Here is a 12,900-nt window from a genome sequence, read left to right on the forward strand (position 1 = left end):
GTATAACATGACTCAAACGAGTTCATTCGGTGAATCGTTGTTGGAAAAATTTGGTATCATGGATGGTATCGGTCAGTGCACCAATGGTGAGGTCAGAATCCCTTCAACCACAATAGAGAGAGAGAGAGGGCCAATAGTGGCCAGTGTAAGGAGATTGCGAACCCGCAAAAGCCATGGAAGGTGGATTATGTGAGGTCGTCCTGCAAATCATGCAAGAAGACCATCGAAAAGGATGGCTTCATGCCTGAAACTTCTCTCTCTATCCCTCCATCATTCTTTTCCTCACCAAGATCTTAATGCTTAAAATTTGGTTTCCCTCCCCTGTTTTGATGCAATTTAGGCTCATATGCTGCAATGCCCATTGCAAACTGAAGTTTTATTTAGATGTGTTTGCCTACTGCTTAAACCCCCATTTGCGCTTACAAATGGAAAGATTATTGCTTTGTTTCACGAAAGGCGCTGCTGTTACTTCTATTTCTTTTGATACTTCTCTGTTCGCATTTAGTTGGTAGAATTATAGTTATCCAGTGATGTTAATTTTCTGGGTGTGCTTGCCTTATCTGGTAATTTCCCTTGCATTGTGCAATTTTTTTTTTTTTTTTTTTTTTTTGAGGGGGATTGGGGGAGAGAGGAGGAGGGGTTGTTGAGCATTGGATTAGTGGCATTCTGGAATGAGTTTTGTTCATTTGACTGATGTGAGTGATTTGACTCTCACATTTTCCTCCCAATTGCTACTTTGGACCAAATATATATAGGATTAACCCTTTTTTTCCCTCTTATCTGTTCTATTGAATTATTTTTCAACGACAGAGGACCTCAATTCCACTTACTTTTGAAACAGATGTGTTGTCCTACTGATTACATACTCAAGAAAACAAATCAGATCAAAAGGATGACATAGACTAGTTTTCTGGTTGGCAAGGAATTGTCATCTATTTACTGTATTGTGCTTTCAGCCTTGATGATGTTGATGACATAGACTTGCTTCGAGGGAAGATCAGCAGAAAATAAGAAAGTACATTAAGGATGAATATGGCATTCAAGTCTCTCAGGTTTCTCATGCTACTTGCAAGTGCTGCAACCTGTAGATTACAAAAGAAGAGGTGTGTTACTATACTTTGACAGTTTCTTATTCTATTTTTGTTAATGGTTAATCATTTCCTTACAATTTGGATAGACTGATTATTCGTTAATCCCTTGTCGTCATCAACTGATATGGACCTATGACACCCTAGAAATCTGGTTTGAGAACCAAAATGCTTGAGTTTGGGCATGAATTTGAGGGTTTGACTACAGGGTACCAATGCTTTCAGGTCTGCTATGTGCATTATCATATCAGACAAGGGAAAAGAGTTTGCTATATTAATTAGATGAAAAATCCTCTACTTGGATAGTCTTACCTCTGGTCGAGGCAAATGATGCATTTACATAATTCAGTTTGATTCTGAAAGACTGATAACTAGGAGTCAGTGCATTGAATTCATGACTATAATGTTTATTAACTGGAGGTAAGAAAGATATTGTGGAAGGGAACTCTTGGGTGCCACCTCCAATGTGGCAACACTTTGAAAGCTCCTACAAATCCCCCCTTTTTGGCAAAAGAAATCCTACACAAACTAGTGTTAAGTGAAGTAAGACACTTCACTATTCTTTATTTACCCCTTGCTATATGAACACTTTTATTTTACCCCCAAGGAGAAGTTATGTAATATCATGTTTCCACACACAAATTAGGAGATTTAGATAAAACAATTCCTTAATGAAAATCGAATAGAAGGAAAATAGAAAAGAAAGGCCTGATGTTTCTGAAATATCTTCCATTTCGAGGAATTATGCCATCTCAGTTGAGCTTCTGGAATATAGGTATCTTTTGGTTTCTCTGACGAGATGTAAGGGCAGACTTCTTCAACGTTTGAGCTCCATTCAAGAATCTGCATTTTTGGCTGTGGTTTCCTTTCTTTTCAATGGATCTCTTCCACTTGTTCTTTTGGCTATAGAGACCATCTAAGCATCTGAAATTGAATATATAGGCAATTTCAGGGATTAACATTCAGCACGCACAGGAGGCCTGTAGGTGGCTATAAGATGGATAAACATCGAATTACTGCTAGTAATATAGCCCCAAAGTTCTCTTTTGGTAGCTTTGCAGCCTGCTTTGCTATGGTGTCACCACTGTGACAAAATAGGAATAAGTAAGATTAGTGCAACATAGAAGAAAAGGCCCTTCATACAGCTAGACTGGATTGGTCTAATCATCAGGGCAGTATGTTTATTTATAGTATAACCTTTGCATTGTTACAGGGACAATAACCCTAATGGCAACTTAGAACGACATTTATATATAATTACACCTGATCGGAAAAGTATAATAAAAAACATCCCAGCCCTATATTCTCAATACCCCCCCCCCCCCCCCAAGCTGGAGCCTAGGAAAATATGCTCCAGCTTGGAACAACAAGGAGATGTATAACCAGGAGAACCCACCCAACTTTGAATAGATATTACCACAGAAGCCAGTAGTCCACAACAACAGAACCAATGGAAAAACTCCTAGTCATAACACCAATATAAGCACAAGAGTAGAGAAAATTCTTCATGATGAAGAAATCCAGATAACCATATGAGTGACAGAGTATCAGCTGTAGGCCAAAATATAGCATCAACAAATTTTGCAATAGCAAAAGCCCAGAAAATAGCAGTAGGGGAAGATAAATAAATCATTGTTGCAGGTTAATAATCTTCAGCACAGATATAAGAAAATAATATTCACGAAGAAGATATGCAATAATCTCCACAAAAGAGACATAGGATAATGATCTTGATGTAAATCCATCATCGAAATAGGCTTGTTTTATTAGGAATAAGCCTAGGGTTGGGTTCCATACATGTTGGGGATTTGATCCCATGTGTTTTGAGTGTAATAGGACACTTTTATAGGTCTAAACTTGGGTATTAAGGTTGCATGCGGGATTAACTAGTTTATTTCCTTATTCATTAGATTCCTTTTTAGTTGTGTTCAATTTAAGTTGTTATAGTCTTTGATAGTTTTTAGGAGCCAAGTTAGTATTTGAGTCAGGTCATTAATTTCCTTTTTTAGTTTTTTTCTATTTTCTGTTTTTAGGAATTTATGGTAAAGGCAATCAATTGTGGGGTTTTCATTTTTGGAACCTTCCAATTACTAGGCTGTTTTCCCTTCCCCATTATCACTATGAACATAATGCTTGGCTCCATAGAAGCAACGATTTGAAGAACCAAACCATGGTTGCCGCTGCTGCTACTCCTTGCTGCCAATTGCTTTGTGTTTGATCAAAGCTGGTGGAGTTGGTGTTTGATTCAACTGACCCTCTGCGGTGTTAAGCCCGAGGGGTTCTTTCTCCTTTATTATCTTTTTCTTCTTTGTTGTTCAATGTGTTCAAGACCTGCAACTTCAACCTCAATCCATCAAAGGTAACTGAATCTGGTCCTTTCTCAGTTCTGCCCAGAAATTTCAAAATTTCTTGCTCTCCAATCCTTCTCTCTCCTAGACAAACCTACCATTTGGTTTCAGCTGCCCTTTGGAATCGACCAGGGTTTCAACTCTATTGGATTACCTGGTCTGGAGTTATACAAATCACTCAGATTTTGTCCTGTAATGATTTCTGCAGCCAAGACCTGAGATTGATAGGATTTATTGGCTTATTTTGGTTCTTCCTTTGTTTTCAGTTGATGTAATCCCTATTGTTTGGATGGTTTGAGACTCGTAACAGTCCCTGTTTGACCCCAGTCAACTAGTTACTGATCTGGCTAGAGAACCCTTCTCTATTGGGATCTATGGTTGTGCTGGTTTCCTACTTGGGTATTCTCTTAGTCTGATTTTATGCTACTGTTGGTTGGACTGTGAATGTTCTTTGAATAAAGCATCCTGCAGATTGAGAGCTTGATTGACTTGTCAACTAAGCTCTACATTAGATCTTCATGAGAAAGACAGGCAAGTAATCTCCATAAGTAGACAGAACAAGGCAAGGGAAAATAATCTTCAAAACAACAACAACAACAACAATAAACTCAGCCTTATCCCAACTTAATGGCGGCTAAGGTCAAATAATCTTCACAATGCTTTATCTCGGGCAGGGCAAATAATCTTTCACAATAAATCTTAAAATATTGAATCCTCAATACTCCCCCTCACGTATGGTGCTACATATAAAAAATAATGCAAGGGAGGCAGCAAAAATAATCCATCATCATATTGTAGTAACAACAGCAGCAAATAAACCACATATTCAAGAACAACCGTATGTCACGAATTCGTTAGCTCATTCCTCCTTTCATAAAATTAGGTTGGATGATGGATTGTCTTGGTGGTGGACGTAATGTATGTAGGATGCTTTGGCTTGAGCGATCTATATGGTACGTCAGGTAGACAACCGATACCTTATTATAGGTTATCCTTATAAACTTATGGCTGATTTGTAGTGGTCTGTTAGGTTGACAGCCGACACTTATTTAATTAGCCATAACCCGTCAATCGTTTTGCATACATCCATGCGCTTGTCCTTGCTTGGAATCTCCATGTAGCCGACCCCATTAAGTTGAGATAAGGTTTTGAATATTGTTGTTATTGAATCAAGAACAGCCGCACCAAATAAGGGCCTAGATATTTCAAATTGAAACAAATCTAAGCTAATAATTTTCAATAATAACAATAACACAGCATTCGCAAGATGAGGAAATAGCGCAAATCAACCAAAGCAACAGTCACAATAGCTACGACTAATTACATCAAAGTGTCTAGATAAAAAATACCAACCACATGATGAAAATAGCAACAGATCTTGTAGATCATCACTGTATATATATATATATATATATCCCATTTTGACCATAGACAACAGCCTTTGAGAAACTATGGCAAACAACAATGGGTTCATCAAAGCTATCAGACAATAAGCCAATCATGCTGAAATAGGATAGAAATGATAACACAACAGCAGGACAAGAAACAATATCTTAAAACTCACATATAGCCCAGGGCGACATCCAGCTAGTTTCTGCCGACCGTTGGCATGAAGGCTAAGGGATATATCCCGGGGTTTGAAAACCCTGATTCGGATCGCCTATAGGCCTACCCAATCAAACGATAGCCGAGAAGAACAAGATAATGATAAATTAGTAATTAATTCAATGTTTACAAAAGTGGGCAATTTGGTAATAAAACAGAATCTTAAAAGCTTGTTTAAAGTAGTGGAAAGGAAAGGATATGAAGGGTATTACCAATTAAAAAGTATGGGTGGACTTGAAATTAAAATAAAATAATGATAGTAAAATAGAACAACGGTAACCAAACACACTTGTGATTAAGAGAACTCTTCTGATAGGAGTTTGATTGAATCGAAATTTCAGGTTTATGCTATCGGTCCATAACCCTGTGGATTTTAACCATCGAACTCATTAACCAACGATCTGAAAGTGTGAAATTATTTTTTTTCTCAGAAATTAATTCTAGCAGAACATGTTCAGACTCAATTTGAGATTTCTCATAGCTGGGTGATCTGGAAGAGATGAGACTTTTAGGACTAGAGTTGCCTCCAGATTTGTGGAGGATAGTGCAATAGGACATCAAAGGCAATAGCATAGCATAAAAAACAACATTACTTTTGTAGGAGACATCATCCTCATTAAACCATTGTTTTTATATTGTTTCAACAAGGAACTACATCATGGATAGAATAAGAACAGAGCAGCAATAGGTGGTTGCAAACCACAATGAAGAACCCTAAAAGGGACTCTCAAAACAATGAAGAGAAGAAATTATGATTGCAACCCACAGATTGAACCAGGCTCTGATACCATTTGACAAAAAAGGAATAGGTAATGATCGGCCCAATATAGAAGAGACTGTCCTTACGGCTAGACTGGATTGGTCTAGCCATTAGGGCAGCATGTTTATTTATAGGGTCTTCTTGGTGTCACTATGCCTATTGAAGTATAATGCTTCACTATTTGCCCCTTGGCAGTACATAGGTTAGTCCATGTAATAAGGAATCCCACATACATCTCAATGGCCAAATTTTAGATGGTAGATTTCATTGTCCGAATTACTTAGATATCTAACAAGCCTAATGATCAGTGTCTGATAGTGTATTATACCATTGTTGTTCCCTCTTTGGAGAAGTTTGTTCCGTCTTAGTTACTCCAATAAATTTCTATGTTTCAGGCCCCCCCCCCCCCCCCCCCCCACAAGAAAAAAAAGAAAAGGATATATAAATTCATCCGATCCTGAACTATGGTTTCTAGGCTAGATGATCAAACTAACATGTTTGGGCATTCCATGCATGATGCATGCTCTTTCTGCATTCTACCAAGCATATATATATATATATATATATTTCTGTGTGGTTTGACTGAATCAAATGTTGGTATCTACTAGGTTAAACTGCAGTTCTTATTGAAGCCTTTGAAGGCAAGGTTTCACTACAAGAGATATGGAAACACAAGTAAGTGATTTAAGTGATTTTTGCTCTTTCTGAGAGTCTGTCTTGTCTAGGGAACTCTTACCTGTTTTGTTTACTGCTTGGGGTTGTAAAGGTTTTGTTCTTGAAAATAGGAAGCATCCTAGATTTCATGAGCCCACTATAGTTGGATTTCCATTAAAACTCTGTATTGGGTAATTGTATAGCACATTTCTCTTATGTGCTGGTCAAAAGAGAAATTTAAGCAAAATAATAAATTTTCCATCCATTAGGATTTTATTTTTTTTCTGTCCTTCATGACTTGTGGATTCTATTGACAAAATTGATTCCCATGTGCTGATTGGCGTGCATGGGGACCTTTTCTTGTCTTTTTTTCATATTTAAAGCTATATTTCACAGTTAATACCAAAGTTTGGTGAGATTGAAACTTGATGCAAGAATCATGTCCAAAAAGTTTGAATGGAAAATTGTGGATTGGAGTTAAATATTATGAGCTCCCCAGAGAATTCGAAATAAGGAAATAGTTTTCAATACGCTAGCCCTTTCAATGTCCATCTCTCTCATTCACAAAACAAAGGTCAGAGGTGTCTTTTCATAAGCAAAGGAGAGAGATAGACACAGGGGACCAATTGGTATAGGCCATGCTGCGGTTTCGGACAAAGTTCTTTTTTTCAAAATTCTGATTGTGGTCCATGGAGACCTGGTCAGAAGATATAAATGGGGAAGTATAAAGAAGAGAGAGCGGCGAGCGGGAAATTTAATTGAATGAATATTGTGGATAATTGATTTTGAAAGGAATGGTTTCTTGGACCCTTTAAATAAGAGTCATCTTGGATCTACCCTTAATTAGTGGGGTTCACATTTTGTGGACAGGTAAAAGATGGGATTCAACTAATCATCTATCGATTTTCAATGTTGTTAGTAAATAAAGCTTTGAAAATCTAAGAAAAATACAAAAGTTTTGTCCAAATGTTATAAGAGGATTCTTATTTTTGGGATTGGAGTTCTTGTTGTGAATTTTAATACATAGCCACAATACCTTATCTATTAACCAATTAGAATTATCAAATCACCCTTCCACATGGGATGACTTGTAAGAGCCGTATAGATTCTTATGTGGACCACCTTAACAACCTTATTATGTTAATAATTAAAACTGGTTAAGCTCTTTTTTTTTTTTAAATGTATTTCCACTTGGAATTACAAGAAATAGTCCCCCCTCCAACACGACCCCATTTGTTGGTGGTGCTCAATGCGAGGGACTAGGAAGTGGTGATTCCAAAACCATCTACTTTGCCAACTGAAACAGCTGAAACCACAATTTTAGGTATCAGTATCAGATTAGTCGTATCAATCAATTCATATCAGCCATATCAACATCAATACCAATGTCGATATATACCCATAAACTAATCCCTTGGCACCTTGTAACATCATTGAGGGTAAGAGAACATTACTCACTTAGGTGGCCACTGTTTTAGCATGTAGACCAATGGGAGGCCATGCAAAGACATCTTTAGTGCATACGATAGGATTGGTGCAATTCTTTTGTGCCTGTCTAGTAGGGGTGTCAATCGATCAGGCCGGGACGGTCTCGGTCGGGCCTAACCAGGTCTGGCAGTGTGAAACCCTTGCACTGTGAATGCCAGTTTGCTTAAACGGGCTTAGATTTGGGGGGTATGGTACGGTTTGTAATCGGGCCGGTCGATGTCAGGCTTTAATTGGGCTACCTTAAACGGGCTACAGACCTACTGAAGTCTAAATGGGCTCTAAACGGACTCGCCCCAAAATCATTTTTTAAGTAGATTAAATGTCCAGAAATCTTCCATTTGAACATAGTAAAGATCATCCAAAAATACCCCATAGTTAATCATATACGAGATCATGGTTGTTTCTTACAACAAAAAAAAATAAAAATAAATAAAAAAATATTATTCTCCAAAAGAATTGTTTGCCCTTCATTCACTCCCTAATAAAACATCTCAAAAGACCCTATTTTATTTTAATACAAAGTTGGATGTAAAACCGTGTTCAACCTTATGAGTGAGACAAGATAGGCATCTCCCTATTACAATTTCAACTAAAAATGAATATAGGAAGTAATTAAAATTATAAAGGTGATATTTATATGTTATATTCTTTTTCCGTTTAATGATAATCTAGATTTTACTAAAACTTGAAGTCAGAATTTTGAACCACTTTTTGGACTTATTTTTAGTAAAAAATTTTATCTTTGAGATGTATGTAGATTTTTTTTGTGACATGGAGTAACCCATGTAATGTTAGCGATTGGGAAATAGAACTTTACTAGTCTGGTGCAAAAAATACCTAGACACAGTAGATGTGAAACGATCACAGTGCTCTCACCCCTGTTTACGTTGGAAATGCTCTCCGCCTTAAATCCTATCTCTTAGATGGTGCAGAGGTAATCCTTCGAAGAATCTTTTTTGCTAGGTCTTTGTTGGTGTTCTCCTTTCACTTAAACCCTAATAGGCCTGCCTGAGATCCCTACCTGAACAAAGTGCCAAATCGGTCTTCTAAAATTAGGTATCGAAGCTCAACCTGGCTATCACCTATTAGCATTCCCTATAGTATAGTAATCTCTCTTTCAACAGATGAAAAAGGGATCATTAAAGCGTTATAATAGACCGGTTTTGACCTTCCGATAGGTTTAGGTGAGCACTAGATAGATACCTTAGGGCAATGCCCCAGAGTCAAAGCAAAAACTACTTCTTTAAGCTTTAGTCGTGGAATATTCTGTTCATATGACTTCTCGATCGTGTTTATACAGCTCCTAAGAATTGTTGATAAGAAGAGGATCGTAAGAACCAATTCTTCTTTATTGGTCTATATATTTGATGTTTCTTATGTCAGACTGGCAAAGTTCTTTCAATCATAAAAATTAAGAAAATAGTGAGACATTATATTCCTGTAAGGAGAGTGATGTTTATAAGAAAATTATAATAAAAAGAAAGAAAAAAAATCATATTGTCCCGTGAGATGATGACCACGTAGCAATCAAACAGTGAGAGAAAGCGAACAAAGTGCAGCAGACAGCGGTACCCAGGTGCGGCGTCGGCGGACAAAATTAGAGTGTGTTTTTTAATCCCCAAACGCCTGAAGATTGAAGCTGAAATCAAACTCTTAAAATTTAATGTATACAATAAGATCCACGAACTGACCCAAAAAGTCCCAAAAATGAAAACAAGAAACCTTCGCTAGTCGCTCCAAAGATACGAATAAAAATTATGATTATGGTTATTCACCATTAAAATTTGTTCCCTTAGAACCCTACACACAGACCTCCCATGTCTCCCATCCAACCCCTTTATAACACCTTCTTTCCCTCCCTTGGCCTCTTTGTGTTCCAAACTCCAAACCCCACACACACTTCCCCCTTTGTAAATCTACCCTGAGCAGCTTCCATATTCCCCTTCCTCCCCACCCCCTCCCCCTTTCACACCTTTTCTTGGGCACCCTTTCCTAGTGACCTCGTGTGGGTGGATTGGGTTGTCTCTTCCTCTGTGCTCGTGTGCTCACCTCTCAAGTAGAGGAAAAAAAAAAAAAAAAAAAGACCTCTCTCTCTCTCTTTCTCTAGCCATGGCTGCTGGAAGTGGATCTCCTTGTGGTGCCTGCAAGTTCTTGAGGCGAAAATGTGCCTCTGATTGCATATTTGCTCCTTACTTTTGCTCAGAGCAGGGCCCTGCTCGTTTTGCTGCAATTCATAAGGTGTTTGGTGCTAGTAATGTCTCTAAGCTTTTGTTACATGTTCCTCTCCCTGATAGATGTGAGGCCGTCGTCACCATTGCCTATGAAGCTCAGGCCAGGATTAGGGATCCCGTTTATGGCTGTGTTGGTCATATCTTCGCGCTTCAACAACAGGTGGGTTATGGGTCTTTCTGTTATGTATCTCTATTAATTTGCACACAGGTGGGAAAAGGTTATTTTTCCAACGCTTTGGAATTTATAAATGATTAATGACACCTTTTGATTGATGAGATTTGGGTTTTTCTTCATTGTCTTAGGTGGCATACTTGCAAGCCCAATTGATGCAAGTGAAGGCTCAGATGGCTCACAACCTTGCAGCTAATTCAAGGTCTTTAGACAATCATTGGACTTCTGTAACTGCAGGGCCTGTCCTTGGAGGAGGTGGTGGAGTTGGGTCTCCCCAGATGCCTTATCCAGCATGCATGCATTCCATTACATCTCAGAGCTCTTTGGACTCTATGGACCATAGCAGTGATGGGATGGTGATGCAGGACATGCAAGACACAGATGATCTAGCTTTTCAACCTTTCACTAAGAAAAGATTGGGTACCAATGACTTGGGTGAGCTTCAAGCTCTGGCTCTTAGGATGATGAGGAACTGATTCATCCTCTCTCTCTCTCTCTCTCTCTCTCTCTCTCTCTCTCTCTCTCTCTCTCATATGTGACAAGGGTGATGATTGATGCCTGTAGAAGACAATGTTGATCTATGACTGTAAATACAAAAGTGCATCTGCAAAGAAAAAAAAAAACTTACCATGATGAGTTAAAAAGCCTATTTTTAGATTTATGCACTTGTTGGAAGAGAAATACAATATCTATGCAAATAACTATTTTATTACAAGGTGCATCTTGTTGTAATTAAAGCGGTGAATTAAGAAGTTGGAATGTCCTTATGGTTTATTTTCGAAAGTTCTTTAAGTTAGAAGTAAAGAAAAAAAAAATCAAAATAATTTGAAGGCAATTTACTATGTTATGTCATTCTTGTCATTGTTTTGCATATTTTCTTGTATATATGTGAGATAATAGAATTTTACCGTCAGTGAAAGAAAAATATGTTATACTTTCTTTATCATCAACTTTAACTTTAGTTACCTCAGGATTTTCTCTTTAGGACAGTATATCTCTCCCCTCCCCCCTTAAACTTTCTATTAATTATTAACCTATATATTATATGAAACTTTAGTATTTGTCCGACCCGGTCAACAATGGTGTCACTTAATTTACTTACCATGTTCAGTGTTACCAATGAACCTGCTTGTATGAAACAGAAAACTTGAATTTATACAGACTTGTAGACTCTCATTGTCTTTTTCACCCTCAAAATATATTAAATTAAGATAGATAGGTTAAAGGGTTTCTTCCCTTGTTCTAGATGAACAATTTTCCTCCTTGACCTCTATCCATCATTTAAAAAAAAAAAATGCTCTATCCAACAAATTCTTCAATGGCAATTCCGAGGTTAGTGATGTATTTATTTGTTTTAAATTATAAAAGTTGGTGGGGTTTCCATTGCAAACAACTCTGAGATGACTACAAAAATTTTGATGCTTTTGACATGAGGGCTTAATAATATTTAACTATAATAAAAAATTATTTCAATACCTTTCTAAGCTCTGGAGGACCCATATGGGGTTAGAGAGGTATTAACTGCTATCATTGTATTCCCCTTCAATTGAATACTAGGTGGACCCAAATGCCTTAGTTTTGTTTTTGAGATAGAAGTAGGTTTACCTAACATTAATGAGCATGGATACATCAATTTCACTGCCCTATGAAACTTGTATTCAAATACATAGACAAAATGTTTGCTTGATTGAGTACACAAGGGAAACAAAGCAAGTTTCACTACTTTTTGCTAATCAAGCAATATAAATTCTAAGGCTTTTCAAGGCCTACATGTTTACGTAGGAGTAGATATGAACAATTCAAGGTTGGGAGGTAGTTTCCCTTGTCCTGGAAATCAGAAGCATCAGAGAGAGTACATTTTAATTAGTTACAATGAGATCCTACCTAGTGTTTGGATAATAGCATGGCTAGAGAAAAATGGTATTTGAGTTTCAGTTGGATGTTAATGGTAGGACTGAAAACAAGATCCAAATCTATTTTTAAGAAGAGTGAGGTAAGTATTTGTATTGAGTATTTCTTAAGTCACGGTAAAGGGGAATCTCTTGAACAAGAGGCATTAGATGCGCGTAGGAGGGCATTTGAAGGAACATGCCAAAACCCTATAGGAGTTTATAAACCCAAGAATGATATGATGAATCTGCTCACGCGATGGAAGAAAACTTTTTACTACATATTTTACCATAGTATATTATTATTCAAATTGCTTATGGAATGCGATTCATAAGTAAACAATGCAGTGATTCATTCTATTGTGTGATAGATAAGTTATTCAATAGCATCAGATAGAGTATAGTATAGGCAATGTCAATGTGTATCTTCTTACCTACATTTTAATTTGGACTAGGGATATAGAACACTAGGTCCTAGTGTTTGTACAATAGGATGCATGGGTGCTAGCCTGTTAGGGAAAAGGGGTACATAAGCTTATGAAGAATAATTGCAGGAGTGAACATGGTCCAAATCTTCTACTTGGATCTAACAACGCGGGTAATATACTATTATTCCATTGCTTATCACAATCATCAACAAACAATGCAATGATCCATTGATCACT

General features: G+C 37.4%; 1 protein-coding gene and 1 long non-coding RNA gene across 3 annotated transcripts; both read left to right on the top strand.

Moving 5' to 3' along the window:
* The first annotated feature begins 97 nt into the window (after positions 1–97).
* On the top strand, positions 98–6,718 carry LOC122088050. 2 transcript variants are annotated; one of them, XR_006142959.1, is made up of 3 exons: positions 98–563; positions 842–1,103; positions 6,410–6,718. It is a non-coding gene; the product is annotated as an uncharacterized LOC122088050 (long non-coding RNA). The 2 variants fall into 2 exon arrangements; XR_006142958.1 differs by lacking the exon at positions 98–563 and having other exon boundaries at positions 635–1,103.
* Positions 6,719–10,052: 3,334 nt separating this feature from the next.
* On the top strand, positions 10,053–11,020 carry LOC122088021 (LOB domain-containing protein 16-like). The gene is made up of 2 exons (XM_042657161.1): positions 10,053–10,334; positions 10,478–11,020. Exons 1-2 carry the CDS (start codon positions 10,053–10,055, stop codon positions 10,820–10,822), a joined length of 627 nt encoding a protein of 208 aa, XP_042513095.1. The 3' UTR covers positions 10,823–11,020.
* Positions 11,021–12,900: the final 1,880 nt, after the last annotated feature.

This window comes from Macadamia integrifolia, chromosome 9, assembly GCF_013358625.1.
Source record: "Macadamia integrifolia cultivar HAES 741 chromosome 9, SCU_Mint_v3, whole genome shotgun sequence".
Lineage (NCBI taxonomy): Eukaryota > Viridiplantae > Streptophyta > Magnoliopsida > Proteales > Proteaceae > Macadamia > Macadamia integrifolia.